The 27,840-nt window shown below is 36.7% G+C and overlaps 1 protein-coding gene across 2 annotated transcripts; it reads right to left on the reverse strand.

Annotated features, from left to right (window-relative positions):
* Positions 1–3,541: 3,541 nt before the first annotated feature.
* Positions 3,542–27,595, reverse strand: LOC117420643 (testicular haploid expressed gene protein-like). 2 transcript variants are annotated; one of them, XM_034921204.2, is made up of 9 exons: positions 27,327–27,595; positions 26,919–26,949; positions 25,089–25,148; positions 20,558–20,692; positions 16,085–16,222; positions 13,998–14,139; positions 12,134–12,268; positions 11,774–11,949; positions 3,542–7,271 (listed from the first exon to the last, which is right to left on the reverse strand). In XM_034921204.2, the coding sequence occupies exons 1-9, from the start codon at positions 27,334–27,336 to the stop codon at positions 7,157–7,159; spliced, it is 942 nt and encodes a 313-aa protein (XP_034777095.2). In that variant the 5' UTR covers positions 27,337–27,595; the 3' UTR covers positions 3,542–7,156. The 2 variants fall into 2 exon arrangements, with proteins under 2 accessions (XP_034777095.2, XP_058888033.1); XM_059032050.1 differs by lacking the exon at positions 26,919–26,949 and having other exon boundaries at positions 27,327–27,593.
* Positions 27,596–27,840: the final 245 nt, after the last annotated feature.

The raw sequence follows: 27,840 nt of genomic DNA on the forward strand, positions 1-27,840 counted from the left end.
AATACAATAAGAGCAAGATGTTGATCTGATGAGGAAACTGATCCTGCTCTGTTCCACTGTCCATAGGTCTTGCCAGCCGATCTTGCATTGTTCCACACTCTCCCATCTCATCCATTCTCCCTGCTTGGCCTGGGAAATGACCTTTACACACCTCATCCTCTCCTCCTGCTTTTGCACCTCATTGAGCTGGGGTTGCCTTGTGCCATGTAGGAGGAGCTGAACTGAGACCGACCCCCTCTTCCATGCTGAACTTGCCCCATAATATCACCGATTCGAAAGGCAGCCTTTGCATCTTCCATGGCTTTCTTTGTCGCCAACTTTCTTCCAATTTTCAACACAGGTGCTGCCTCCCTTACGCATTTGTCACGTGAATCTACTGATGTCATTTACAGTCGGACCTTGGCGCACTTAAACTCCTCGGTTAGAGCGGAGACTGGTAGCTGCAGTATTCCTTTACCATAAAGTCCCACTCTGTTGAGGCAGTGTGGAACTCCCAACCATTTCCTGATGTATGAACTGATTAAAGCTTCCAGCTTCTCAGCTGTTGTCAAAGAAACCTCGTACACAGTCAGTGGCCACAGCAGCCTTGGCAGGAGACCAAACTGAAAGCACCAGAGTTTCAGTTTGCCCGGTAAAGCACATAATATAATAGCTGTAGTCAGCACTTCTGCCACAGGTTCCCCTGATGGATATATGAGACTGACGATTTTTTGAAACTTCCACTAGATTGCAATGCTGAACCAGAAAAAAATGAAATATCTGATACGATTATACCAGAAATAATCACTAAAAGCACATAGATTTGGGATAAAAATGTAATTTGCCAAACAACATTAAGTTCACAATAACATGCATACAGTTTATACTGCAGTTTAAGTTACAGTACCTAAAAAACAACACTCACAGTACAGTTCTGTACTGTAGTATATATAATTGGTATTTCAACAACCAGTAAAAAAAACACATTAAAATAAAAACATCAAAACTACAGCTTGCAACACTAAAATGTACAGTAATGAATAATAATTAAAAAAACACATAAAAAGACTGTATTATACATACAATATAAAGTGCCAGTGCACTTATGATCCATGCTGTACTAGCGGCTAGTACTTGCTGTTTATTTTATCAAATGCAATGTCGGCAACAGTACTCACAGAAATTAATAACAAATAGAAAAAGATATTTTGAATAGCTTTTTAGATAGTAAAACCTATATAATAAAGCAACAAACAAAAATATCATTAGGCTACTTTAAGTTCAGTAGGTACTGACATAGGCTATGCATTCCTGCCTCTTCTTTGTTTTTAATCCAGGTGCATGTTGCGGGATGGAAAAATTAGTGTTAAGAACAAGTAATATAATGCTAATGTCACCAAAAGAAATAAATAAATACAGGGAGTCAGAAAACGTGTGTGAAGGTTATATGTAGTATTTTATAAAATAATCAATCTTCTCCCCTTGAATGCAGGATTCATTCGATATCCCAAAGAAGTAATCGTGATCCAGACATGATTAATTAAAAGAACATTATACTTTAGTGCCACCTAACCAACCATAAACCTTTCATTTGCCCTGGTACTGAATGTCTGTTTTTTTTTTTTTAGAAGTGGTTCAAACTTCGCTATTCGAAATGGAGAACATCAGAAGGCCTACCTGCCATGTGTGGATCTGTCAAAGATTAATTACAGCTTGGATACCAAATTCCTTTTGCTGAAATGTTAACCACCCTTCAACTATTGAATTTATCATTGTGAAATTATGATGATTCATATATTTTTTTCTTCTACATCCCAAGTTGTTTCTGTCTCCTGAATGTGAATTTGATATTTAGCCAGTTTAATGTATAACCTTATTATTATTATATCTTCGGAAATGTTGTACATAATGTTGTTTACAAACTGCAGTTTGATCAAGTAAAGTGCATGACGTATGTATGTTTAAAAGTCTCTATTCATTTTGTAGATTAATGCTTAGTGTCATGGTTCAATGAAACTCCTGGATACCGCAAAATTGGTGGACACACATAAAACAGCGTATGCGGCAGCGGTTTTCATAAATCATAGCCTTACCAATATAGCCAAACTGGCCACACATTATGGACTGGAGTTACAGTGATGATGAGACGGAAGAGCAAGAATTTCAAACTAAATGATATGCTGTTTAGCAGTATAAGTCCAGTATATGCAGTTCATTTGTTAAATAAAATATTGTTATTTACGGACCAGGAAAGAAACAGGAGGAATTGTACTGTGCAACAGTATGTTTCCCATCATCTCAACGCTACCTTGTTATTCATGAATAGTGAGCTTATTTAAACATTACAAAATTGAAATGTACATGTATTGCTTCACTCTGTGTTTCAGATTTCTTAGTTACATTTTAAATAAACGGCAATGAAAGAGGTGTTAATTTAGTCGGGCAACCCTTCATTATGCTTTTTAAAAAAAATGCCTTATTTCTGAAAGCTTTTTTCTTCCCCCTTAACTTTCTGTTGTTATAGAATTAAATATCAAGAACTGTATTACCCCAAATAACCAAGGCACCAAATAAAACCAACCATGTCTTCTTGTTACTTATGTGTGTGATGAAGTAGTATAAAATATTAATCACACAAATCATGTTGATGGATATTCTGAAGTTTTCATCCAGATATGACGTATCATGCAATCCCAAACCAGCCATCTGATTGGTTAGCGCTAGAGCTGCCGCTGTGGGAAAATGTCTCAGCTGCAAAACATTGCTCGCCTAGCGATTATTTTGCTGTTCTAAAATTCTGCCCCTGGTATTTTTTCGTCAATGTGAGTTCAGTCTCATAGAAATAAATGGTGAGCGATATGCGCGGCAAAATGCTGCTTTTTCATGTGTGCCCCAGGCTTTAGTTGGGTGGTTACTGTTACTGTGTTACACCTTCAGTATTAGAACTAGGCAGTGTTGGTTGAAGACACTTGCTCCCAGAACAATATCTAATACTCTACTCAACTACACAAATGCATTATATTTAGAGAACTTATATAGAAAAATAATTGTGTGGGGCACACAAGACCTTCCTAAGTTTTTTATAAACACAGTCAATACATTAAACATGACTGACAGGGATTTGAAAAACCTGTTAATAAAAATAATTGTAGCTAACAAAATAATTCCATAAATCTTCCCCATTTTTCACTTCCATTATCTACACAGGTCTAAAATGTGTAGATTATAAAGAAATGCATGTTATTACAAACATTGTTTTTAATTATTTTGAAACATGACATTAGGTGCAATACTAGGTTAACATAAGTTCTAAATTTTCTTGGCTTACCTTCCAGGAAGTCAGTTACTGCTTTACTTCCTTGGTAATTTTACCCCATCAGCGTCTTCTCAGTTAAAGCATGTTACTGGATGAAAGCATGTCAGTCAATAGGGGAAGCAGCTGACTGGTTATTGATAGGAAAGAAGCCAATGAAGGGGTGGGGATAATTGTGGCAAAGTGGTTTGCAGTGCGCAGGTGTAGAGTTGCAGTGCTCAGTAATAACAGACACAAGACAGTTCACAGTGAAAAACAGCTCTTTTATTTGGCTGGGTTGTGTTCTCTCAACTCTTAAATAATAATAACTGGCTCTACCATGGGGTTCAGTCCCGAAATAATAATACACTAAACAAGACACACACAAACACAACACGGTCAGAAGTCCAGAGTGAGTGCTCTTAGTGAAAGTGATGATTTACAAGTTTAAACATGCACAATGGTGAAGTATAGTCTGGGTTTGTTTGCTGGTTGTTTAGCCTTCTATAAATGACAAACGTGACAGTTTAATAGAGAGACAAAACACAAAAACTCACGGTTTCTTTTTACAACACAGTAATCCTTTATGGGTCCTTGCGTAACCATAACCAAGGAACAGATTGCTTTGTCACATCCCCTGATATACCCTCAGTCATGCCCCCTTCGGTAGCGAGTGCAATCACGTATCCTCCAATCCATGACTGACACATCGCCTATGACTTCTGGTATGATGACTTCTGGTATTGTGACTCCGCCCCCTTTCTGGATGGCCAACTTCCAACTGACCCTGGAATGAACTGCCAAACCATCCAGTCCGGGGAACACTGTTCCTGTTATACCGTGCCCTCACAGGTCGGGAGGGAGATTGTTGATTAGGATTCAATCGCTCTGTCACAGTCATTGGGCAATTTTCTGATGTTTCACAGAAGCAGTCTCAAAAGTGATTACTCTATAGTCTTTGCAACAGATTTCCACCCACACCTTCCCTGAAAGAATCAGAAGTGGCCATCATTGAGGAATGGTCAAGTGTTCTCCCATCACATAGAATAAGTGAGGTCCAGGTGTTTCTGTTAGTTTAACCAGGCCCTGTGCATACAGAGTGCAGATCATTTCAATGTTGTGTACACAGCAATGAGTGATGTACAGCAGACATACTGTATGTAATTATTCATAGATTTGTTTGTAAATTACATAATAACAATATTCTACAACAGCTCACCCCTGGAATACTAAAATTACATGAATTCATTAATACATTTTTACAGATAGAAATATACAAGACTAAATTGCAATATTGATTTTTATAACTTTTCTTAATTATTTAGTACTTTATATCTATGAATATACCCCATGAAAGCATTTTTAATAAATGGAAAATAACATTGTTATATCATTTTTAATTAGCTTTTTTGAAATCATATCTTCATATAACTCATACAGGGTATTGTACAATGCAAGCTGATATCCACTCCACAACAGGTCTGAATGGGAGTGAATCAGCTTCTATCTTCCTGTACTATATATTATGTTATAATATAGTTAAAATATGTAATAGTGTAGCTAATTTTAATGTGACCTCATTTCCAGAATATCAGATAGATGTATCACATCAATATCAAGGTCTACTATGTATTAAAACAATTTTCTGTAACATATTAGACCAGCAATATATTTAAAAAACAAATAAAAGCTTATTTCAGTCCCTTTTGCATGAAACTGTATTTTAGTTTTTGTATTAATCAATAAATACCAATGACATCTACAAGTACACATATGCATAACACTTTCTACACGTTGTCTTTGTAAAAAAATAAATCAGGAAATGGAATTAATGACTTTTCTAGAGATCCTGGGAAAATGATGTTGTGATTATGACATAATGAAGAATTTTCTATTTTTTTTGATGACCTCAGTGAGCCACTGTTACCAACAGCTAAAATGTTGAACCCCACAGAAAATTTGGTAAAATGTGTCTATTATTATAAATATTAAGTATTATTGTGACAGTATTTATAAAAATAAAACTGGTCTTAAAGTGATTGTAGCTAACAAAATAATGTCATAAACATCTGTCACACACTTCTATTCACTAGTACATTGCTCAGAAAATAAAACAGTAGGCCTAACGAATAATGACAAACAAGTTAAAGGACTATAGCTGGCAGCATTCCAACCTAACTATGGCCCTGAACCTGCCTATTTAGATTCTTTGTACCAATAAGTAGATGTGGCATTAAAAGACATGTGCCAAATACTTTTGTTTACCCACAGGAAAAAAGTAAGACATGTATAAGCTTGTCTCCATTTTTAAATGTATTTGAATAGCCACACCCATCTTTCCTCTTAATTTGCATGACGTCAAGTGGCTTGTACTTAGAATTTGTGGCTTCGCTTGGATACCACTGGAAGAGCCTGGGTAAACTTCTGTTTGGACCATCTCAGTGTCACTTTAAATGTTACCTAATGGAATTAGCTGTAATTTTTTTTCTTCAACTATTCAGAAGGATATTGTAAAGCGTTTTTAAAAATTTGTATTGCCATTATTTTCAATACTGAAACAATATATCATTGTGATTGTAACCTGCAAATTACCTGATCAACAATTCACATCTACTAAATTTAACGAACATAATCACATAAAATCTCTCACTCCCCCATGTTCACACACAATAATGATGAAGTTAAAAACGAAATGCTGCAAATCTGTATGCACTGTATATATAGAAATAACAACAATATTGTGTCCATTCAATTATATGTTTTTAATGTATTTATTGCACCCAACTTTAATTATATTACATTAAAACAACTGGTAGTATCCAGAAGGGTTTATATATTTAAGTGTATTCATTATTAATGGCTTGCATTATGGACAGTTCAAAGGGTACTGTGCTGATGGATAATTTTGGAGACAAATGTAATTCTTAACACAGATCTACTACAAAGAGACAAAGTGACTGATTTGCAGTGTAATACAGGCCTTGTTTTCCATTGTGCTGTAACAATAAGTGTTAGCTATCTCATTTACAAAGGCTGCAATCATTTTCTTTGTCATAGATCTATTGTCCCTGTTGAATTGAGAGTCTCTGGCTACATGGTGGCAAGTATCGTTATAACAGTAAGTGAGCTTGGCTAAAAAAAAACCTCTCCTACCCTCTGCAGTATCTCGTTCTCATCTTTCTTAGCAAGTTTGCCAGCTGACTGACTTAGACCAGGAGGATTTTTACTGTACCCCTCCCTTCATCTTACCCCTTTATTATCACACTGCCCTTTTGATTCCAGCTGTTTGCTATTACACCAAGGTTTCTTATTTTGTATTCTTTGACTGCAGTTATGTTTTCTGACCTAAGATGTTGTCCTAAAATCATGAACATCAAAAACAATATAGATTTTAAAGAACTAAATGAAAGCAAAGTCTCACTGAAAAATGGGGAGCTGGGGTCATCTAGCCACAGATTCATTTTTAAAACACCACAAACATAAATGCTGGACCAATTAAATTCACGGTTTAATTATTACAGTATAAATCATGTGTTTATGATCAGAGCACTGCATTTACTTCAGGAGAGGACCTATAGTTCTGTTCACAGGTGCATTGTACAAAACCTCCTGACATATGATTTATTCAACAAACGACTTGGTTTCCACATGATTTATAAAGGCTTTATGTATTCGGTAGCTGTTGTCCTATTAGGTTTTAGCCTCACAGTACAGTTGAGCTGACAATGTTCTTGTGACAACACTACTGTATAACATGACAGAACCGCAGCAACCACCCACATACATGCATAGATAAAAAAAACACAGAATCCACAGTTTTCCTTTTAAAGATTACACAATCAGAATTTACTTCCTTCCGTCACTACACAGTACACTACGCCCAGGTCATCGTTGAATGGGTTCAGCAAGTTGTTTGATCCTCTGTGTGCACATTGATTTCTTGGCTGCTTCTCTTACCTTAAAGGCATCTGTGTCATACTGAAGCATGTCCATAGGCTGTCTAAGAAATAATACATTTAAATGTGCATATATAAAAAACAACAAATTACATAATATGCATAAAATGAAAAGTAACATGCACAAATTAATTTCATACTTTGACAAAAGTATTTGAGAATTATAGAATAAATAAATACATAACCATCAAGTGCTGAAAAATAAATTGGAAATTTGTGATTCAATAAAGCAACAAAAATGTATTATACAGTGCCTTGCATAAGTATTCACCCCCCTTGGGCTTTTCCACATTTTGTAGTGTTACAACTTGGAATTAAAATTGATTTAATTAGGATTTTTTGTCATTGATCTACACAAAATAGTCCATAATGTCGAAGTGGGAAAAAAATCTACATATTTTTCAAAATTATTTACAAATAAAAAACTGAAAAGTCTTGATTGCATAAGTATTCACCCCCTTTGCTGTGACACTCCTAAATAAGCTCTGGTGCAACCAATTGCCTTCAGAAGTCACATAATTAGTTGAATGGAGTCCACCTGTGTGCAATTAAAGTGTCACGTGATCTCAGATTAAATACACCTGTTTCTGGAAGGCCCCAGAGTTTGTTAGAGAGCATATCTAAACAAACAGCATCATGAAGACCAAGGAGCTATCAAAACAAGTCCGGGATAAAGTTCTGGAGAAGCACCAATCAGGGTTGGGTTATAAAAAAATACCCCAAACTTTGAACATCCCCCGGAGCACCGTTAAATCCATTATTAAAAAATGGAAAAAATATGGCACAATCACGACTCTGCCTAGAGAAGGCAGTCCACTAAAACTCAGTGACCAGGTAAGGAGGGCATTAGTCAGAGAAGCAACCAAGAGGCCAATGGTAACTCTGAAGGAGCTGGAGAGATCCACAGCTGAGATGGGAGAAACCGTCCATGGGACAACTATAACACGGACGCTCCACAAAGCTGGGCTTTATGGAAGAGTGGTGAGAAGAAAGCCATTGCTGAAAAAAACCTATCAAATCCTGTTTGGATTTTGCCAAAAGGCATGTGGGAGACACAGCAAACATAGCAGGCAGTATGGTCCAGTGGTTAAAGAAAAGGGCTTGTAACCAGGAGGTCCCCGGTTCAAATCCCACCTCAGCCACTGACTCATTGTGTGACCCTGAGCAAGTCACTTAACCTTCTTGTGCTCTGTCTTTCGGGGGAGACGTAGTTGTAAGTGACTCTGCAGCTGATGCATAGTTCACACACCCTAGTCTCTGTAAGTCGCCTTGGATAAAGCCGTCTGCTAAATAAACAAATAAAAATAAAAAAAAAATGTGGAAAAAGGTTCTATGGTCTGATGAGACCAAAACTGAACTTTTTGGCCTTAGCGCAAAACGCTATGTGTGGTGCAAAGCCAACACTGCTCATCACCCTGAGAACATCATCCCCACGGTGAAGCATGGTGGTGGCAGCATCATGTTATGGGGATGCTTTTCATCGGCAGGGACTGGGCAACTGGTCAGGATTGAGGGCAAGATGGATGGAGCCAAATACAGGGAAATTCTAGAAGAAAACCTGTTTCAGTCTGCAAGAGACCTGGGACTGGGGCGGAGGTTCACCTTCCAGCAGGACAATGACCCTAAACATACAGCCAAAGCTACACTGGAGTGGTTTAAAAACAAGAACCTGAATGTCTTAGAATGGCCCAATCAAAGCCCAGACCTCAATCCGATTGAGAATCTGCGGCAAGACTTGAAAATTGCTGTTCACCAACGGTCCCCATCCAGCTTGACAGAGCTTGAGTAATTTTGCCAAGAAGAATGGGCAAAAATTGCGGGATCCAGATGTGCAAAGCTGGTAGAGTCTTACCCAAAAAGACTCACAGTTGTAATTGCTGCCAAAGGTGCTTCTACCAAGTATTGACTCAGGGGGGTGAATACTTATGCAACCAACAAATGTCTTTTTTTTTGTTGAATTAACTTTTGTGTCGCAATAAAAAAATATTTTGCACTTTCAAAGTGTTAAGTATGTTGTATCTAATCAAATGGTAAAATCCCAATTAATTCCATTTTAATTCCAGGTTGTAACACTACAAAATGTGGAAAAGTCCAAGGGGGGTGAATACTTATGCAAGGCACTGTAGTTGTATTGTAGAAGGATCAATGAATGTTGCAAAATATCCAGACATTTTGCACTCTAATTTGTTACCCAGTGCTAGAAGGCTAATTGGACAGAAGTTTGTATTTCATCAGGATAATGACCATATGCATTCTGCCAAGTCTACAAAGGAATTTTTGAAAGAAAGGAATGTAATAGGAATATAATAATAAAAAAAAGTTAACGATTGGCCACCTCAGTCCCCAGACTTGAATCCCATCGAGTGTTGTGGATTGACTTGAAGGCTGCTGTTGCAAAAAGGAAACCAAAGTCGATTGCAGAACTCAAAGCTGTATGTGTTGAAGAACGGGCAAAAATATCTCCAGAAAGATGTCAGGAACTGGTTTCAAAATACAACAAATTAATGCAAGCTGTAAGGGTAGCAAAGGGTAGGCACACAAAATACTAAGATAAGGGTGCCCAAATACTTTTGTCAAAGTATGAAATTAGTTTTTGCATGTTATTTTATGCATGTTATGTAATAATTTGTTATTTTATTATAAAGCAGAATATCTACTTTAAGTTATATCTTTCAATAGAACAATTAGAAATGGTAGAAATCACTTTCTTTGTGGTTTTTCTCATTTTTTTAATTGCCCAAATACTTTTGTCTGCTACATATATATATATATATATATATATATATATATATATATATATATATATTACTGTTGTATTTAATGTATTATGCATTGTTTCTCACTATCTTGTAAAGCACTTTGTGATGGTGGTCCACTATAAAAGGTGCTATATAAAATATATTAATTGATTGATTGATATACTGGTATATAAATGATTTACAGCAAGACTAGGGGTGGGGATTGTCTTGCCCATCTTTCCTCACTCAGACCCTTACTTACCAAATAATATCATTGTCTCCTCTAAAAATATGCAAAAGATTTTAATGAACAATTAATCTCACTAGTAGAGTATAAAGTACCTTTTTCTTGGTAAGCAGTAAAACTGGGATGAGGAGTTTGTAGCTAGATAACTTCACTCAGATGACTTCCTTACTAAAAATCTTGGTATACCTAAATTGAAAATTATTTCCTCTTTAAAAATAGGCAAAAGACTTAATGAGCAGACTGTCCAACAAGTGCTGTAGTATTCCAAATATGATCCACTTACTACCAGTGAGGAATGACTGGGTATGGCATTGTCTCTTTATTTGACCCTCGGAAATAGGTTTCTGACTCAGCACTGCAAAGGACAGCACTGCATTGAATATTGTACCAGTCGTAGCACTGGGGTAAAATAGAGAACAAATGCCCCACCCAGTCATTCAGTATTGTTCGTTTATGGATCATATTTAGGGTACCACTGAACTTCTGAGACGAATTACTCATTAAAATCCTTAGCAAAGATGAGACAATGATATTTTACCAAGATATTTAGTGAACAAGTAAAGAGTGAAACTCCCCATCCCCAGTTGTACTGCGATCCTAGAAAAAGGAGAACATTTTGGGGTACCATCCTACTTGTGATATGTCTTGCTCATTAAACGTATTTTGTATATTTTTATTTATTGAAGGATACTGAGATATTTAGTAGTGTCTGAGTGAGGAAAAAATAGGCAATAAAATCACCACCCCCAGTTCTATAAATCCTTTGTTGTTTTCATAATTTGTGTCGGTACAGTGTGTACATATATAAAATGGTTAACAGTGCATTCCTGTTTGTTCATTTTCATGACAAACAATACAGTTTATCTTCCCTTATAAATATTATTTTCATAGTATGTATTTGCACAGCAAGGATTGCCAGGATTGCACAAGCAACATTTCCTCAATGTTATTCCCAAGTGTTACTTTGTGTTTTTAAAAACATTTTTATTTTAAAATACTGTACTTCACCTGCCACCCAAGTCATGTTTACATTTGAATGAGGAAAACCTCAGTGTTGTTTCTGAAATACCTGCATATTCCAAATTGAAGTAAAAAATACAATCATAAGAAAAAGTTCGACCAGTAATACTATTTCTAGTAACACTAGAAGAAAATCACCCTTTGTTAACACTCCTTTAAACTATAATATCGTTTTAGTTTTAATATAAAAAAACAAATATTTAACCTGGGATTTTCTTCATTCATACTGTCATGCAAATATGCTTCCTTCTTCAGTATAATCAACTCTGTATTGCTCATATTGTTGAAATTAGAACACACCTGTTTAAAGGCACTTTGTGACATTGTTTCAAAGTTTACAGTTTGAATAGAAATTAAAAGCTAAAAAATGCTTGGAATGCTAATTGGTTTTATTGTTCGAATGCTTAATTTGTTATCCTGCTAGTAAACTACACGTATTTATTATAATTTAATAACATTGGGGAATAGGTTATCCCATCCTACATATCATAGAAATAGTTTATATATTGGGAACTATGTATCCTTTTTGTACTGTACTCACCTCATTATTGGCTTAGCTAGTTCCTCTGTTCTTGGGGATGCTGATGAATTTCCAGCACCACTAGTTATTGCCCACATGACATCTCGTTCAGGCAAATAGCTACTAGGAATTTCTTTTTGTTTAGCTAGCTGTTGAATCCGAGACGTAGCCAGTGCTTTGCGTGCAGGTTTTGAGACCTGTATCAAAGGAGGATATTTATATTTTATTATTCAGAACTGGAACATGTACCTATGACTAAAGTTTATTTCATGAAATACTATTCATGATGAATTCATTCTTTTAACCCTTCTACCATTATCAATATCATCATAGCCCTTGCATTTGACCCCGTTCTATCAATAATTAAAATCAAACTCTTACTGGACGTATAGGTTGCTCTGGTTGACCCCTATCAAAGTACAGGTGACTGTCTTCTTTAATCTTTGGAATGGACAGGCATTCCAGTCTTGGAGTAATGCTTGCCATTCTTGTACCAAGGGAGATATATGTCTCCACCTTGAAAATATGAGAATAAGACAAGCAACTGATGAACATTACTATTGCTATTACAGAGAGATAATATCCCACAGTAGGCCCTGCTTAATTAGACACCCGATGGGACGAACCAGTATATTTAAGTATTCACATAAGTAGTTTATGTGTCAGTGTATTTAAATAGTCAAAGGGTGATTGGCATTAAGCTATGGACAATGGCTTGGATAGGAATCGGTATGAATAGTTGCTATTTGAAAGTAAATGTATTAATTTATATCATTCCAAGTTTTCATTCATTTTTACACAGCGGGCAAAGAATGACAGGCATATACTTTTTAGCCAGGGGTGGCACTGTAACAATAGGAACTGTGGGCTCGATTTACAAAGCCTAAAGCAAGGGTTATTGGAGGTCTGGGCCAGGTTTACTTCTGTATTGACCCAGTCATGCCGTGCATCTGCAAAAGTGAGATTTAATAACTTTATGGTGCCCCCAAGTTGCTCATCTACACCTATTAATAAAATATAAAAAAAAACAATGTATTTTTATATATATTATTTCACCTCAGGAGTAATATACTATATGCAGCAACTGAAAAAAAAAAATATTCCTAACAACTCCAACGTGTTCAATTCCAATAACTGTTCTTTGTCACAACAATCATACTATTCAGTTTAATTTCTGATCACTTATAAAAGATAGCCATTAGTATATTAACATACTAAAATCATTTATTGTATGGTACTGATATGGTAGTTTTCAGAGTGTATATATATTAAAGGACATTGGCGCCTGTGGCAGAGACAGAATGATTCTTGGTGATAAATCTCCCTCCTGACCTGTGAGGGCGCTGTGTAAAGGGAACAGAGTGCCCGGGACTGGATGGGCAGACAATTAATTCACAGGGTTAGTTGGAAGTCAACCATCTAGAAAAGGGGCGGGGCTACAGTACACCAAGTCATCGACCCGGAAGGGAAGCGATGTGACAGCTGCGGATTGGAGGAGCGGTTGCAATCATTAACCAAAGGGGCGTGATTGACGGTACATAAGGGGGAATTGTGAGGTGATCTGTTCCTTTGTATGGTTAACGCTGAACCGGAAGGAGAACGTAATTGTTATCGTGAGTGTTTTGTTTGTTTTGTCTTGTCTAAATCTACTTGTTTTTTGTTATTAGATGGCTAACATGATCCGGAGCTGTCGCTACAGGCCAGCACAATCCCGGACAACACTACACCTTGATCACGATAAATTGTATTGTCACCACGAGCACTACAGCACTCACTTTGGAATTGTGACCGTGTTTTGTGTATTAGTGTGTGGTTAAAAATACTGTATATATTATTTCGGGACTGAACCTGTGGATTTAACCGAGCAATACGCATCACTGTGTATTGCCAGTTCTCATTGTTCTTTACTGTTGTCATCAGTTTTTGGATGTCTGTCATTGTCTTGAGCACTGCATGACCTCTACACCTGCGCATGGCAAACCACTTTGCCACAGCGCCACTGAAAGGTGACAGCAGGTTATGTTAACACACATTTAAGGTAATGTCAGTGTTGTTCTGGTGTGCTATTCACAATATTCCAAACATGTAACATAACTGGATCAATCAATACTTGATATGCAAAATGTTGTCTAAATTCAACTATACCTGCAGTAAACAAGGAGAAATAGTTTTTATGTAAAGATAGATTAAGCATTGGACATTATTATCTGTGTTAATCTAACTTTTAATATATGAATTAATTTACCTGTTTGTCGTACTTGAATTCTAAATGACATGTTTTTGGACGTGCAAGGTGTAATACACGTGGAGAGGTTTCATAGGACAGGGCTGCAGGACTAACATGCCATATATTGGAGCCACGACCACATCCTAGATCAAACGCAGGCCTGTATTCAAGAAACAGATCAAACTAAAAGGTCACTTTTATGAAAAGTGGAATCCACATTACCCTATTCAGTTGCATGGGTTACTGAAATCCCAAAGTTATGAGACAGGAAGGATATATATATATATATATATATATATATATATATATATATATATATTGTGATATAGCGGGTGGTGAGAGACGGCAGGGAGGGGGTTAAAACCTCCCTGCAAAGAAAAAGGAAAAAAAAAAACCATGTGAAAATGCACCTTTTTGTTTGATTTGTGTTGTTTTATTGTTTCATTTGATTTTTTAATTGATTTCTTAATTGTATTATTGTTTAGTGTAATTGTTTAATTGTTTTATTATTAATTATCATCCGCACCTGGGCGTTATTGGAAATCAGGCCCAGGTGCGGGGTTTAAAAGGAGAGCAGGCAGTCTGCTCGGGGCTGCTAAGGAGAAGGAGGCAGAAGGGAGTGCTTTGCTTCCTGGCAGTCCCGAGGTAAAAGGTATAGTGCAAACCTGTGTGGTTAAGTTTTGGGACAGGGAAACGGCTTAGCTGTCCTGTGGTAGTTAGGTTCCTGCGTGTGTAGTTAGTGCTCAGAAAGAGCTAGGTGTTTATTTTGTATTTTGTTTTATTGTGTGTTATTAAAAAAAATTGCGCGTCAGCGCTGAAAATCCAATTTCTGTGTGCTGGGTCAGTTTTTAAAGGGGCAACGAACGCAAGTGAGTGCAATCTTTTCACAATATATATATATATATATATATAGACACACACACACTGATGTACAATGAAAGAACAGTTTTACATCAATAGCTCATTGGGCACATACATAATGTTATTTACATTTTAAATAATGAGCAGATAGGTTTGTTTATTGTTTGAGTAGTATTGTTCCTTGGGGATAACAAAATACTGAGCTCAAGTTGTGTGATTTCATAAAAACTCCTGGTGCTCAGTGTTTGGTATTTGAGTTGAGGTAAAATTGCCAAAATGAGTTGATTAAGAAGCTGTAAAAATAGCCATTTGAAAATACATGATTTTCATTAACGCCAGAACAGCGAAAGAGAATGTTCTGCTTCAACAATCAGCAGTCTAATCCACAGAATAAGATGTTCTGCTTCAACAATCAGCAGACTAATCTAGAGAAACCAGGAAACCAGCTCTGTGAGGGACAGGCCACGTCCTGGAAGGCAGAGGGTCACCACACCGGCCCAGGACCGTTATGCTCACTGTTGTGTTGTTCAAGCCAACTGGTGGGGTGGTGGAAGTGTGATGATGTGGGGAGGAATCTTTAACACAAGAACGCTTTTGGTGCAGATTGAGGGCAACCTTACTGCTCAGCGATACATTGACGAAGCCCTTGAGGGAACGGTTTTTCCATTCCTGCAAGCCAATCCAGAAGTATCCAGCAGGATAATGCAATACCACACAGTGCTAGGATTACAATTGCACGACTTCAAGAAAACAATGTCGAGGTGTTGCCGTGGCCAGCTTTCTCTCCTGACCCGAGTCCAATAGAACATCTGTGGAACCAAATCGCCAGTGCCATCCACAGAAGACAACTGCGAGCAGTCAACCTTTGCTAGCTGGCTGCAGCTGCACAGGAAAAGTAGCGGAACATCCCACAGCAGTCTATCCAGAGGCTGATCAGGTCTATGCATCAGCGCTGCCAGGACTGGATTGACATACACACATGTCACTCTGTCGCAGGAACCAAGGATAGACATGCCATGAAATTAATTTAAAGCATTACAGGTGTACACATAACAAATTAAATAGTGTAGTTAACCGGTGTGCTGTGCTAATTGGTAAACAACACAATTTCATCCTAGTCTAAATAATTAACACCTCAAAAACAACCTTGGTGATTATTCCCTTAGATCAACCATCAGATCATTTTAAGGTTAATTGTATCGCAGTTTTGTTAATAGACACAAATGTACAATTTCTCTTTTTACCTGTTTTCTTGATAACCCTTGGAGAAACTCTTTGGTTTTGCCAGCTTCTCCAATCTCTCAGATGGTTCACAATTTAAAGCAGATGGAGGAATTTTCCAAATGGACGACCTTTGACCACAGCTATGCAAAAAGTTTCCCCTTTGAACAAAAAGAGAATATTGGATACATAAAGTTTGATTCTCTTTTCAGGTAATAACTAATTTACACAACAAGAGGGAATTACAGTTTCAAAAGTAATGAGCCTGAGGTAAAACTATGAGAAACAAGATCAATAAAAAATAGTTTGTAACCTATTGGTTTAATCAACTTGGTGGTTATTGACTCTGACACTCACCAGACCCTTAAATATTATGACACACTGGGAATTCACAATACTCATCAGACATGAACAAAAGACTAGGAATGCATGCTTGCCTGCTAAAAGGATATTAATGCTCAATAACAAACATTCTGTTTTTGTTCATGACTCCATTTTTAACCTCCTCGTTCAAAATGTGGACCTTTCCTGTCACATTCTACATAGTGTAAGCATGGGTATGACAATGAAGACAACTCCTGATCAATGCATGCCGAGTTTATTAAATAATAGTGAGGATGACATGGAGTATACAAAACCAAAACACTACACAGGTATGTACTGCTACAAGCTGTTAACGGGCTGTCACGAGTGACCCTAAAACCTGTCTTCCAAGTGAAAGGTGTATGCGGCAGAGATGGATGGCTCTTTGATAGAAACAGCTTAATTTATTTGAAGTCTTTCCGCTGACGATGGGAATGAGAATGTAGCGATGGGAGCTCAGCTGACGAGATTTAAGTTTTTTGCAGGTATCAGGTTTTTAAAGCATGTCACCCACACATGTGGTGGCTTTGACAGAGTCACTGAAAGCAGAAACTGACCCAAGACCGTCACAGCTACTGAAAGCAGGCTGATCTTTGGGATACAAATTGAATATTTGTGAAACTGCAACAAATATTGTAATGACTATAATATTTGTTGCAGTTAATGTATAAAGTCAGCAGAAATATTAAACAAATTGTTAAAACACACTATTCAGAATTTGTTTTTATAATGTACTCCTTATTAGTCTATGAGAATATTGTAGGATTCCATATTCCTGTTTATTCTAGTATTACAGTAGGAAAATATTATTAGTGAATGTGTAAGGTCAGGCCGACCTGCTGAAAGTTCCAAACCTCCCTTATCAGGCAAAAGCATATTTTTTTAATTAGACTTAGAACCTCAAACATTTTGATCCAATGAGAACAGAATGGCAAACTCTATGAAGCACAGTTAATATGTCAGAAATAATTTAACTAAAATAGGTTTGTGGTTCTAATGTAGTAAGAAAAAAAATGAAAGTATTTAAATAGAAGACTGTGAGATTTAAAAATAAGAAACTTAATATACTAACTTCAGTAAATACATGAGGATGTTAGTCTATATCAAAGTAAAGCAGTCCTAAGTTTAATATTCAAGTTTGCATTTGACGTCATGCAGCATGGCCACCATACCACACAACATATCAGCTTTTTACGAACATAAGTTAATCTTGGACTATCCCTCAACAAGTTTCCCAACTTTCAGCACTCTGTAATAAGTGGTTTTCAAAAGACGACTTTTTACATTTAGGCAAAATGTTTTTTTTTCAATCTAATATGGCGGCCAAACCACGTGCCCTTCAATTAACATTTACAACTTCCCATAAGCATCTACCATCCTACCGAATTTTGTCCGTTTCTGAGCACCTTCTGGTGGAAAGAATAATAATAATAATAATAATAATAATAATAATAATAATAATAATAATAATAATAATATAGAAGAAGAAGAAGAAAACAAAAAAAACAGAAGGGAGACCACATCAAAACAAGGGCAACAACTCAGGTAAGACCACTATTAAATGTATTTATCTTAATGTTAGAAGTCTCAGAAACAATAATGTTAGAACTTGAAGCTACTGCACTAACAGCAGTGTGGAGTAGTGGTTAGGGCTCTGGACTCTTGACCGGAGGGTCGTGGGTTCAAATCCCGGTGGGGACACTGCTGCTGTACCCTTGAGCAAGGTACTTTACCTAGATTGCTCCAGTAAAAACCCAACTGTATAAATGGGTAATTGTATGTAAAAAATAATGTGATATCTTGTAACAATTGTAAGTCGCCCTGGATAAGGGTGTCTGCTAAGAAATAAATGATAATAATTGACTCAGGGAGGTGAATACTTATGCAACCAAAAAATGTCTTTTTTTTGTTTAATTAACTTTTGTGTTAATAATAACAAGTAACTACGATGTGATAGGTGTTACAGAAACTTGGTTGTCTGAGAGTGATGGAGACGAATATAATATTAGTGGGTACACACTATATAGGAAAGACAGGCAGGACAGAAGAGGCGGAGGGGTAGCACTATACATAAGAAATAGTCTTGAAGCCCAGGTGTTAAATCAGGACAAAGAAAACAATGCAGAATCAATATGGGTCAGAATAATGGACGCAAATTCAAAGGGCATAATAATAGGAGCATGCTATAGACCGCCAAATTCAGACGCTGAGCAAAATAATCTGTTGTACAATGACATTCGAAATGCGTGTAGAAAAGGAGAAGCCATACTAATGGGGGATTTCAACTTCCCCTGTATAAAATGGGAAAACCCGATGGGGGGCACGACGGACGAAATTGAAATGGTGGAAATGACAAATGACTGCTTCCTAACGCAATTTGTCAAGGCACCGACTAGAGGGGAGGCATGCCTTGACTTAGTCTTTTCAAATAATGAAGACAGAATAACTAAAACAGAGGTCAGAGAGCCATTGGCAAACTCAGACCACAACATGGTCTCATTTGAAATATTTTTTAAAACCCCAAAAGTAATGAATAAAGCTAAGGTTTACAATTTTAGAAAAGCAAACTACGAAGGTATGAAACAGAGACTAATAGAAGTAGATTGGAGTAAAATAGAGAAAACATCCACAGAAAAAGGATGGCTGTTTTTTAAAAATGTAGTACTAGAGGCACAAAACAATTACATCCCAAAAGTAGACAAATCTAAATCTAAAACAAAATGGCCAAAATGGTTTAATAGATCAATTAAAAAAATATTCAGTGAAAAAAGGCACTTTACAGAGCGTTTAAAAGGGACCAAAAACAAAGCACACAGAAAGAGTACTTGGAACTGCAAACACAAGTCAAAAAGGAAGTTAGAAAGGCCAAGAGAGAGACAGAAATCAATATTGCTAAGAGGGCTAAAACCAATTCCAAAATGTTTTTTCCAATATTACAACAGCAAGAGAACATTCAAAGAGGAGGTTAAATGTCTAAGTGACACAAATGGCAAAATCATAGATGAAGAAAAAAAAAATAGCAAATATATTAAATGATTACTTTTCACAGGTTTTTACAAAGGAGGACACAGACAACATGCCCCACATGTCGACCTGTTCCTATCCAATTTTAAATAACTTTAGCATAACAGAGGCAGAAGTGTTAAGGGACTAGGAGCTCTTAAAATAAACAAATCCCCTGTGCCAGATGAGATCCTCCCAATAGTACTCAAAGAAATGAAAGAAGTTATTTACAAGCCGCTAACCAAGATCATGCAACAGTCTCTTGACACAGGGGTTGTACCGACAGACTGGAATATAGCAAACGTAATACCGATCCACAAAAAGGGAGACAAAACCGAACCAGGTAACTACAGACCAGTAAGCCTGACTTCTATTATATGGAAACTTATGGAAACTATAATAAGATCCAAAATGGAAAATTACCTATATGGTAACAATATCCTGGGAGACAGCCAGCATGGTTTTAGGAAAGGGAGATCGTGTCTAACTAACCTACTTGACTTTTTTGAGGATGCAACATTGAAAATGGATAACTGCAAAGCATACGACATGGTCTATTTAGATTTCCAGAAAGCTTTTGACAAAGTCCCGCATAAAAGATTAATTCTCAAACTGAGCGCAGTAGGGATTCAAGGAAATACATGCACATGGATTAGGGAGTGGTTAACAGGTAGAAAACAGAAAGTACTGATTAGAGGAGAAACCTCAAAATGGAGCGAGGTAACCAGTGGAGTACCACAGGGATCAGTATTAGGTCCTCTGCTTTTCCTAATCTACATTAATGATTTAGATAAAGAAGGGCAAAAACTTTAAATTAGTCATTATAAAATGGCAAGAATAGAGGGAGCAATCTCATTGGCTAACCAGTGTTTCAACCTGTGCAGTTATGTCAACAACCTCTTTAGATTACCTTGACAACCATTTAATTTTGGTTGGAGTGGGGTAGGCTTGGAGGTGCAATTTTATAAGTGTAATAACACATTCCAGGGTGTTCAGATATGTTGTGTTTCAGGGGGAGTTGCAGTTTCAACACTGCTTTCATAACAGATGAAAAATTACGCTATTTGAACACTTTTTATCCAATTATAACACAAAAAAGAAAAAAGCGTACAAATCAAAAAATATGATACCTGTTCTGTGCTAATTCCCCATGGTGGTTCTTCGTGGGTTTAGCAAGGTATAACATTCTATCTGTTGGCTTTGCAGTCTTAGCAGCCCTAGTGACAGTCCATATTGATTCCTGGTTTCCCCACACCAGCTTCCTCCTGAATGTACAGAAAAACATGGTGATTGTAAAAATGCACTTGCAATGTAACATCTGAGTTTAAAATAATGACTCTTAAAGCAACCAACAATAGTTATTAATCACCATTACTATGACAGTCTTTGAAATCTCCACTGATGATTATTATTTTATTTTTTAAATTTGAATCCTCACATTTTACGGCCCTGACACCCCAGACGCAATGTAACAAGCGAAAATGTGCAGCGATGCGACAAATATGAATATAACCTATATTTTTGATAAGCATCTTTCACACCACAGGCAACATGACAGGCAACACTGAGGGGAAACCAGGGCAACACTGTAGCAATGCCAAATAAATAGGATTGAATACTATTTTTTGCAATTTCTTCGTGCGACAAAATTGCGCAATTCCAGAACAGCTTCAGTGTCCACCAGGGGGAAGCATATTCAAAATGATAGAGGAAAAAAATAATACTTGCCGTTGAAAAATACCCAGAGCTTTATGACAGAGTGTTGCAACTATAAAGACACAGAGATAATGGATGTCAAGTCTCAAGGTTTACCCGTTTTTCACAATTTTGAGTCTCACGGTCGTGCAATAGATTCTCACATTTGTGCATATTAAGTTTATTATTGTTTGCGAGGCTGTGAAACCCTTTATAGATGATACAACAGTAAATCCAATACAACTGTCGAAGCGTATTATTTCTTTTTTTGGGGGGGGGAGGTGGGGGGGCGTGCACCATGAAGACGTGTACATTACCATTCTATATTCCTGTAGCTGCTACGCAAACTCCCACCTTACTCCAAAGATAGAATTGCCTTTTTGTCTCAAACTGACGGTTTGCCTGCGCGAGCCCTTCTATGCTTCTGTACACACGTCATTACTCGGACAGTCGAAGGAGAGGCTGTCGGACTGTCATTGTCTCGTTAACGCAGAAATTAACACAGAAATAAAAGAGAAATGGACATCAATGGGAATGTAATTATTAAAGTCGAAAAATATAATGTTCTTTATGATGCAGTGTTAGTGGTAAGACAATACAAAGAAAGACGCCTTATGGTAAGAAATAACAGAACAATTGGAAATTGATGGTATGTCTATCTCTCTTTATGTCACCTTAATTTTGGTCAAAGTGACGGGGAGCGCCACACACTGGTTTCTTATTTCTGTAAAATGACGCATCTTGCTTTCCTAATGTTGACCAATAATAATAATAATAATAATAATAATAATAATAATAATAATAATAATCACATTCATACACTAACTAAAGATTTTATTAACATTGAAAATCAATTTAAAAAGTATATTAAACTAATTTCCTCAGTATTTACCAAGAAATATGTGTAGGTGTATTATTTTTGAATAAGAATATAAAAACATAAGAAAGTTTACAAACGAGAGGAGGCCATTCAGCCCATCTTGCTCATTTGGTTGTTAGTAGTTTATTGATCCCAGTATCTCATCAAGCAGATTCTTGAAGGATCCCAGGGTGTCAGCCTCAACAATATTACAGGGGAGTTTGTTCCAGACCCTCACAATTCTCTGTGTAAAAAAGTGACTCCTATTTTCTGTTCTGAATGCCCCTTTATCTGATCTCCATTTGTGACCTTGTTTCTTTTTTCAGGTCAAAAAAGTCCCCTGGGTCAACATTGTCTGTACCTTTTAGGATTTTGAATATTTGAATCAGATCGCCACGTAGTCTTCTTTGTTCAAGACTGAATAGATTCAATTCTTTTAGCCTGTCTTCATACAACATGCCTTTTAAACCCGGGATAATTCTGGTTGCTCTTCTTTGCACTCTTTCTAGAGCAGCAATATCCTTTTTGTAACGAGGTGACCAGAACTGAACACAACATTCTAGGTGAGGTCTTACTAATGCATTGTAAAGTTTTAACATTACTTCCCTTGATTTAAATTCAACACTCTTCACAATATAGCCGAGCATCTTGCTGGCCTTTTTTATAGCTTCCACACATTGTCTAAATGAAGACATTTCTGAGTCAACATAAACTCCTAGGTCTTTTTCATAGTTCTCTTCTTCAATTTCAGTATCTCCCATATGATATTTATAATGCACATTTTTATTGCCTGCATGCAATACTTTACACGTTTCTCTATTAAATGTCATTTGCCATGTGTCTGCCCAGTTCTGAAAGCTGTCTAGATCATTTTGAATGACCTTTGCTGCTGCAAGAGTGTTTGCCACTCCTCCTATTTTTGTGTCGTCTGCAAATTTAACAAGTTTTCTTACTATACCAGTGTTGGAAAACATGGAACAAGTATTGAATAGCAGTTTGCTACGCATGAGGAATGACGGCTGTATTCATGTTATTTTTCTGAAAAGTGATTTAACATTGGATAGAAAAAACTGTTAGTTCCAAAAATGCAAGCACTGCTGTGATAGATGAAAGCTGCAATATGGTAGAGAAGTTACTCTGAAGTTGTAACAACTGAAAAAGATTCTTTTGTGTCAAAGCAAATGGCTGGCCAGCAGCACACGGCTGTACAAACAAGTCCTTTGATCTCCAGCCCTGACATGAAAGAAGCTTGCCCTTTGGGGAGTCCACTGGGGTATAAAACTAGTTAACAGGTTTTTGCTTAGAAAATACAGCTGGTTTATGACGGGGTCATAAAGATAGTTTTCAAGGGGACCAGAAGGAGCCAGACTCTAAGACTTCAGAGAGATCCAAAGAGAAAGGGTCTCAAGAAGATGACAAAAACCAGATGTATGGACCTTTGTGGCACCAGGGGTCTGAAGAATGCACTGAGTTCAGAGATCTTCACACTAGATCACACACACACACACACACACTCACTCACACTAAATGAAATATATGGTAACAGGATAATGAGTTGTACCTTTTCTATTGGTTAAGTGTCAGAGAAAGAGGAGGAGAGAGACACCTATGCAGAAGGGTATTTAATGTCATGCAACAATTGTAAGAACGAGTATTCTGTTTGTCCTGTACCTGGGACCAGACTCCCTGCATATTTCAATAAACCTAACAACTGAGTGAAGAAAAGGACTCTGTGCATTTTCTTGAATCTACTTACTCACCATCCTCTTTTTTAAGTTACATCAACCAGAATCTAAATCATTAATGTTTTGTCAATAACAATTTTTAATAGTTTTATAGATCTGGCAGTTTTCAAATCTGTTGTATCGTGTCTGTGTCGCTTCAGGTGTGTCTGGTCATTGCTGTGAAAGTATTCTGATGAAAAATCGCATCCCGTCTGCTGTGTAGCGGCCTTTTAAATGTAGTAGAGCTTTTTCATTGGGTCAGAAAGTTAGGACAGCAAAACTACTGACAACATTTCTCCCAAATTCCAAATAAAAATATTGTCATTTAGAGCATTTATTTGCAGAAAATGATAACTTGGCTTGATTCATGCCAAATCTGCCCGATTCCAGCCTTGCTGAAGAACCCCCAGATCATCACCGATCCTCCACCACATTTCACAGTGGGTGCGAGACACTGTGGCTTGTAGGCCTCTCCAGGTCTCCGTCTAACCATTAGACGACCAGGTGTTGGGCAAAGCTGAAAATTTGACTCATCTGGGGGTGCTTCAGCAAGGCTGGAATCGGGCAGATTTGTCTTTGTGAAGGACGCATGAATCAAGCCAAGTACAAGGTTGTCCTGGAAGAAAACTTGCTTCCTTCTGCTCTGACAATGTTCCTGAACTCTGAGGTTTGGTTTTTCCAGCAGGGCAATGCTCCATGCCACACAGCCAGGTCAATCAAGGTGTGGATTGAGGACCACCAGATCAAGACCCTGTCATGGCCAGCCCAATCTCCAGATCTGAACCCCATTGAAAACCTCTGGAATGTGATCAAGAGGAAGATGGATGGTCACAAGCCATCAAACAAAGCCGAGCTGCTTGAATTCTTGCGCCAGGAGTGGCATAAAGTCACCCAACATCAATGTGAAAGACTGGTGGAGAGCATGCCAAGACGCATGAAAGCTGTGCTTGAAAATCAGGGTTATTCCACCAAATATTGATTTCTGAACTCTTCCTAAGTTAAAACATTAGTATTGTGTTGTTTAGAAATTAATATGAACTTATTTTCTTTGCATTCTTCGAGGTCTCACAACACTGCATCTTTTTTGTTATTTTGACCAGTTGTCATTTTCTGCAAATAAATGCTCTAAATGACAATATTTTTATTTGGAATTTGGGAGAAATGTTGTCAGTAGTTTATAGAATAAAACAAAAATGTTCATTTTACCAAAACACATACCTATAAATAGTAAAACCAGAGAAACTGATAATTTTGCAGTGGTCTCTTAATTTTTTCCAGAGCTATATATATATATATATATATATATATATATATATATATATATATATATATATATATATATATATATTCCCATATAAATTAACATCAATAAGAAGTTCTTACCAAGGCCTTGTTGCTTTACATGCTTCTTTATACTCTATTGGTCTGGCCAGTTCTGGTATCCTAATAATAAACAATTATTAATGATTTTATCATATTTTTTTTTAGAGTGCCAAAGTTAAAAATTCAATATACAGCATCATAGCACCAAGGGTGTTGATGGACACAAATATACATCTTCATGTATAGTTATGAAGGCCACATTAAAAACAAATTAGGATCTGAAACAAAATATATTTTTATATTTGAACACACATTGCTTGGCATGCGGAGGCAAAAATGATCAATAGCAAATGTAATTTAGATAAACTACATTTTACCAAAAAACGTATCGTACAAAGAACACCACTCTGCCACCATTTTTTAAAAAAAATATTTTGTAATGTAATATGTGCAATCCGTTTATAAGAATCACTGATATAAGAATCAACCATATATAGTGATCAAAATCACTAGGACAAAATCATTCCTATACCAACCAATGTAAAATAATCTGCTTGTAAGAATCAAGCAATCCGCTTATAAGAATCATTTTGGGGCAAATTGACTACATGTAAAAGGTACTTGATCAAGTGCAATGACATGTACAGCCAGTAAAGCTGTTTTTGAATTTGAATTTGATCACATCTCGCGTGATTAGGAACGTATGCAGAGTGGATCGTGCAATGATGTAGGAAACACTGCATTGTTTGTAATCAAACAGTGACTGCTGCACTGCATTGTGCAGGTATGTTTTTTGTGTTCTCCGTTAGTGAAAAGTGAATACACATTCGTTGAATACACACGGAGTACAGCAGTGTTATTGTGTGATACGCATGTAGAGAGAGTGGGATTGCGGCTCGGCGCAGTGAGGAGGAGGAGGAAGAGATGGTGGGATTTCAGAGCTTTGCATCTCGGCTTAGTGAAAGACTGTGAGATTTGCATCGCAGCAGAAAATAAGTAAGCCATAGATGCTTAAATGCAGTGGTAGTCCTGACAGTAAAATACTGTACTGTAATGTCATTTTAATTGAAAGCCAATCATTACAGGTACCATGGCAGTTAAACTAGGCACCCTCACGAGACAATCGCTTCAAGTATACTGTAGTAAAATAGGATTCTGCAGCCTTGAGTAAACATAATCGTGAACATATAACAAGTTGTTTACCCATATCGGTCGGGTTTTAAGAATCAACGGCTTATCAAATCGTCTGGGATGGTTGCGATTCTTATAAACGGAGTGCACTGTATATTAATAGTAGTTGGCATTAATCAAATATATAAATCATAAAACTATATAAAAAAGACAAATCACAATTTTTGGTTATAACACACATTACAATTAAGATTCTGTGCTTAATAAAACAGTTTGTTATAAAATTGTTATGGGGCAGCAATCGTGTTAATTTGCTAACATTTTCCTTTTTTTAAGTAGAACTGGTACTGATTCATTTGCAGTCTTTTCTAGTTCCTTTGAGGAGCAAAGATCAAACTCAATAATCCTAAATGCTTGCAGTGTGGAAAGGTTACCCAATTGATGACAGTAGCTTGTTACAGCTCTGGCATTTAATTCCCATTTATAAACTTCTTTTTCTTTACTATATTATATTCTGTTGTGTGCGTTTTACACGTGTGTGTGTGTGTGTGTGTGTGTGTGTGTGTGTGTGAGATATTTATTTACACAATTCATGTTTTTAAAATGTTTTACCCAAAACTATTTATTTTGTAAAATGTATCCCAAGTAGACAAATACCCATCAGCCAATAGGATTATACTTTGGTTTGGGCACTATACACCGCATGGATCTTCACAAGTCAATGCACACTTAACAAAAAGACAAAATTAATTACTGTACCTAGAACTTGGGCATGGTCTGTTGTAATCAACTGCCAAAATAATAACAAAATATATGATTTGTTACAAAATAATAGTGTTACAAAACTAGTAACAAACTAAAGTCAAAGTCATGGAGATTCTTAACAGTTTTGTAACATTAAAACAATGGTGCAAACTGCACTAAGGCTAAGCATTTTTTACTGATCCTCATCAGATATTTGAACCATTGGATATAATATGTATATTTATATATCCAACACATAAATATCTGTAAGAAATGTTTAGAAAAATGAATGAAATAACAGATTTAACTATAGAAATGTAAAATAAAAGCAAACAATAAAATGAAAAAGAACAAGCACTGATAAATGTAAATATTTTTTCCAGTTACTTTCATTCAGGCAAGATCATTTTTACACACGCTTACCTGTTGCCATTATATGCCCAAAGAAAGATGTCTTTCAAATACAGAAACAACTGCAGAGGTGAAGTATGCCTTGGTCATAATGTTGCTGCTGTTGCTAGGGGCTGTGATCATTCTGTGTAAAACTACCTAGCAACTGATCACATGGGTTGTTTCCTTGGGAACTGAAACCTGAGAGTTAATGCAAAGCAAGCTCCCAGGAGCTTGAAGTACACCTACAGGCCTGACAACTCTGAGCGGTCTTAATATGCACCCTACCATACAAGTCTGCTTTTCTGTCAATCTGCCATCTTGTAGGGGTGCCTTAATGCCTAGGCAGGAATATACATTTTTTTATAACCTTTTATTACATATGTAAATAAATATTTTGACCAACATGGAGGTTTTGGCTACTGTGGTGCTAAAACATTCCTCTGAATTAACTGATTCAAGAAATGGTTCATAAAAGGCTGCCCTCCCTTCACTTCTGTAGATGTCAGTTATCTCTTGAATAATATCTGGTAATTTTACTATTTTG

Source organism: Acipenser ruthenus, chromosome 1, assembly GCF_902713425.1.
Source record: "Acipenser ruthenus chromosome 1, fAciRut3.2 maternal haplotype, whole genome shotgun sequence".
NCBI classification, from domain to species: domain Eukaryota; kingdom Metazoa; phylum Chordata; class Actinopteri; order Acipenseriformes; family Acipenseridae; genus Acipenser; species Acipenser ruthenus.